The 5,011-nt window shown below is 42.6% G+C and overlaps 1 protein-coding gene across 4 annotated transcripts in view; it reads left to right on the top strand.

Moving 5' to 3' along the window:
- The first annotated feature begins 684 nt into the window (after nt 1-684).
- Nucleotides 685-5,011, top strand: part of kctd15b (potassium channel tetramerization domain containing 15b) — a 27,369-nt gene continuing 23,042 nt past the window's right edge. Inside the window, exons 1-2 of one of the 4 annotated variants that reach the window (XM_079873940.1) lie at nt 685-1,443; nt 3,936-4,111. In XM_079873940.1, coding sequence (XP_079730066.1) covers nt 3,948-4,111 — 164 coding nt within the window. In that variant the 5' untranslated portion in view covers nt 685-1,443; nt 3,936-3,947. The other 3 variants (XM_079873939.1, XM_079873941.1, XM_079873938.1) reach the window with 3 other exon arrangements.

Here is a 5,011-nt window from a genome sequence, read left to right on the forward strand (position 1 = left end):
ACACCAGTGCTAGTTGTTTTATTTAACATTTCTGATATATATTTGCAGGTTCCACTGTGACAACCTACCCCATGTAGTGTGACCACATGTGTCGTTGTTGGGGCATGTTGTCACAAAAGGTCAATATGAATTTAGTCGTTTTTGTACTCGAGACGTGTGTAAAATGTGACAACTAGCTATAATATTATTGCTTTGATTTATTCTATATATTCTACTTATTGGAAATCATGATGTTCTGTTTGTCTTTCCTCCATTCTTTTACTGTAATAAAATGAATCAATCTTTTCCATGATGTACTCTATGAAATTGTCTTCCTGTCATTCGTCCAAACCGACACTGGTGGGCGCCAAACATCATGAAAAGCCTCAGTCCTGCATGCGAGAACTACAGTAATTATGGGTCTCAGCGCAACATCAATTATTCACACTTATTTACACGCAAATAAACAAACATTCAGATAAATAAATAATCAAGTACCTGCGCGGGGAAAGCGGGGCCGCTGCGCGCAGCTGATGCCCAGCACAACTGTCTTTATTTGTTTGCCTGCTGTTAAATAAATGAGAATCTAGCGCGAGAAGTGTAAGATTGTGCTTGTGTGGGTTTAGACTGACGTTGTGCGCGTCTGCCCTGAGAGATCCTGGAACAGACATCTCCATCTAGCCGTGCGCAATAATTGAAATGGCGCATTTGGCTGCGGGCACACTGCGAGGGCGCGCGGTGAATGATGTCCAGACGTCATTTGCTTTAAATGGCCTCCAGGAAATTTGCCATTACAATTCTCGCAGACATTAGAGCAAAGAGAGTATAGTGCGGGGAAACGCGCCGCATGCATGAGCACCGCGTCCAGGTCCACACATTAGATTTGCTTTGTTAAAAAGAATAGCTACGCGTCTTTAATCGCCACTTTATCAACAAGTTCCAGTGCGCCTCCTGCTTTAGCTAGAGAGACTTTTACTCGTTCAGGGAAGGAAAATGTGTTGCCTTTGCGAAAGAGCCTGGGGGAATATTACATCAGACGAAATGACAATGATTAAAATCAGCCTTTCTGCCTCTCCAAAGTCTCAGGAACGGCGCGGTGACACTTGCCTGATGCGTAAACCGTTATATGCTGAACTTTAAACCCTCGCCAGCTATTTTTACTTTGCGAAAGAGCAAAATAATCGAGGGGGAATATCAGGTTTGCATCTGTTCCAATGAGTCTGCTCGGGTTTGAGTTAATTGTCCTCTAATCCTGTGGCCCCAGAGGCGTTTGCGCAGCCTGGAGCCAGAATTCTTCTTTCGGCTCTGCTCTGATTTAGAGACGGATTATTGGCTTTCTTCTGCCCATAAGCAAAGCAGCAGATTCAGCGTGGCCAAAAAAGACAGTGGCGAGGCTGATATACGCGAGTATTAAGAAATAAGAAGATCAAGAGGGGGAAGGAGAGCTCTGGTCTCCTGGAGAAGGTAAGACAGTCCTGCGCGCGTTTGCGCTCGAGCTCTGAACGCGTCCAGACCACTGAAGCGCTGCTCGTTATAGTCACACACGGCCATCTATGGCGTGTTTTAACGCAGTTTGACGAGGTTTTCAATCCTGACAGGAAGATAATAGCTTGATCGGATAGAAACTTGCGAGCGAGCAACGCAATCCTTCATCTGGGAGCAGATTGAACCGGACTCGGATCGCGATTCGGACACCTACGATGTTTGAAACGGTACCATTTCCAATTAAATCTTATCTCAATGTAGAGTAGATGGTTAATGTGATGGTGCTTTTGTGTTTTACCGAGAATGACTGCAACGCGGCGTAAACGCGACGCGTCCTCAAAACGCATTTACGCATCATGTCCTGTGAGATATTTCAAGCTTTTCTGATTCTCTAACCTTATTAAACACCCTGTAGGCATCGAGAATCTGTGTAGTTAGGAGGAAATGCCTCATACCTGAAGCTTTATCGCTGTGAGAGAGACGCCATGTTGTGAAATGATCTGAATTGAAGTTTTAACCCGTAGGGCACCGAAGTGAAACTGGAGAAAGAAAGCAGGAAAAGCGTTGCGTTCGTTGATTTCATTGCATGTGTAAGTTTCATTGAACGTTTTCCATGAACGTCTGCGGTTTGTGCCACCAGGCGTTTTAAAGATTCCGCCATTACGCGTTGAAAATTTCCTGTTTATTTGATAGGAAAACCGAGGGAAACGTCCCAAAGTTTGACTTAAACTAGATAGTCCAGCTAGACATGCCAGTTCAATGTGGTCAGGATGGTTTTGGAACAACTACCTAAAAGCAGCTACAAGTATACAATCTATTTTCTCCTCAAACACGTGATTCCCATTTTTGTATTTTTGGGAGCCATAAACTAATATCCCTGAACATTGCAGGAAGGTCAACGATATGAACGCTTACAGAATGGTTATTAATATGTTGTATTTTTATGGTTGTAAACCGTCTGATCAGGGCATGGAGGGTTTTGGGCTCATGAACATGAGTTTGTGTGACATTATGCTCTTCTGTACCATTAAGACCATCTTTTCCTGTGACTTTAGCCTATTCTTTTACTCTTCTACCTGGTCCCTCCTATTAACAGAGAGAGAGAGAGAGAGAGGGGTAAATCCACTGTATTCCCTCGGCATTAATATCTGGGCTTTTGGTTACAACGCCCGTAGCTATATGGAGATGAGGGATAGCTTCATATGCCAAAACGTCTTAAGTCTTTTTTTTTTTTTTTCAATGGAATCTGTAATGTATCATCGTGCTTGTGTATTAAATGAACATTAGTGCTCAGGGCTTGATGGCAACACCCTGGAAAACTCTGCGTCTGCCTTCAGCGCATCGCCTCCAGCGCTAGAGCTCAACAACCGCCTTCTGTTTACCATGTATGGGTAAAATAACTGCGCGGTGGCGCACAAATGAGCCAATGCATGGAAGAACTTGTCGTTAAAATCCTTTTGAACTCCAGGTTCACAATGAAGCAGTGTTTCTTTATGAAAACTGGAATATGTTAAGTCGTATTTCCATGTGTGCATTGTGAGGTGAGGTTTTGACTTGTACAAACAAGCCTTCAAGTTCGAACAGGGTTAAAGTTAAATAAAAGCCTTGCTTTTTCATTCAGAAGTAAAAAATACTCAGCTGATGTTTGTGTGTGAACGCTCTTTGATTCGAATTTGGAGATTTGTGCATAACCTCACTGTCAGTCTCATGCAGTCTGTGGATTTATTCCGAGCATTTGCACTATTAAATGCATGTTAAACGTCACATTCATTTAGCAGATGCTTTCATGCAAACTGACTTAAAATAATAAATAAGGATCACTAATAAAAGAATGCAACAATCCAAAGTTTCAAAATGGCTCAGAAAAGAGCTAGAACAGAGATGAGACTAGAGTAGAGGAGTCATTTAAGACAATTGCAAATTGTGCATTAAATTGGTCGGTTGTGCGCAGAGAAAACACAGTAACAAAGTGTTTAGAAGATCATGAGCATCATGGAGATCCAGTACCAGTGGAAGTTGAGTGATTCTGAACCTCAGTGATTCCTGGTATTCCACGTGGGCGCGCACAATGCCCTCGTTTCCCAAATGTTCAGATTGGTTGCTGAGGTGTCGGAGTATATCACGTCTAACACATAACACGACCTTTAATTAGAAACTTTCCGTTTTTTCCCCTCCTCTCTCCCATCCCCGGAGGCGAACACCTCGCGCATCTCTCTCGCTCTCCCTCTCTCTCTGCAGTGTTAATAAACATCCTTGTATCCTGCCCTCGGGCTGCACCAGTGAAAGGATGCAAACATACTTCATTAGAGCTGTGGCAATAATTTGTAAGCTAAATATGCGACAGGGCAGATGAGAAAATGATCTGATAAGTCTGGCACAGGCGCTCAAGGTGGGAGAGACACTAACGCACCGTGAAGGCGCAGCATCAGCATCATCGCTTCTCCATGGCTTTCCCGTTTGTCTGCTTCCAGGAAGGGAGAAGCATGTCACGCCTGTCTCTGACCCGGTCTCCGGTCTCTCCTCTGGCGTCTCAGGGGATTCCTCTGCCGGCTCAGCTCACCAAAGCCAACGCTCCCGTGCACATCGACGTGGGCGGACACATGTACACCAGCAGCCTGGCGACCCTCACCAAATACCCAGACTCACGGTAAGACCCCGGCCTCTCCGTGCTGTTACGTAAACCTGTGCGCTCAGCTGTGCAACCGTTCTGCTTGCGTGGCTTTTTAGGGCGTGCGTATATCGTGCTTTTACCTTATTTTTACATTATGGAAACCATTATCAACTGTTTTGATCGTTTTTCTACATTAAGTACAGAAAGCTCTTCTTCAGTGTGGTTCTGTTTAGAACTCTAGGGTTCTTGAAAATATGAGGAGAAATGTCTTTAATGATTGCATAATATTTTCATGTTTAAGCATTTTTTTCTTTTTCTAGTGATATAGTATGTTTATGGGCTGCCTAATACTTACAATCTATTACAACTAAAAATGAATTTAAAACTAAATCTAAGATCCCATTAAAAAAGGTTCTATATATCATGGGATCATTTATCAGGGTCTATATAAGTGTTGATTTAAACCTTTTGTATTTAAAACCTGAACATTTTTGGGGTCCATCCATTGAAGTTCAATCTCAAATGTCAGGTTTTGTTCATGTTTGTCTGCTCATTTTCAATGAAACATTAGTATTGAGAAATATGCTGAGCAGAAGTGTTCTCCCAGACTGATGCTGGTTACTCAATTAGAGCTGATTAGAGGCTAATTACCTGTTCTGATGGTGTCTGAATACTCCTGAACATGAATATGATCATAATTCCCTGTCACTTGCTCTGTGACTTTATTAGGAGAGACACATAACTGTGAGCGCTCATGAACTGCTTTACTTCCATCATAGAGTCAGATTAACTCTGATTTCTGAACAGTGGAATAACTTGTTTGAACATTTCAAATCTTGAAGTTTATTGCACGTGATCAAAACCATTTCAAGTATTATTACTGAATCACAATAGAAAAGTTGATTTTTACTTTGATGACTGCGCATGAGAATATGA

This window comes from Squalius cephalus, assembly GCF_949319135.1.
Source record: "Squalius cephalus genome assembly, chromosome: 6".
Taxonomy (NCBI): domain Eukaryota; kingdom Metazoa; phylum Chordata; class Actinopteri; order Cypriniformes; family Leuciscidae; genus Squalius; species Squalius cephalus.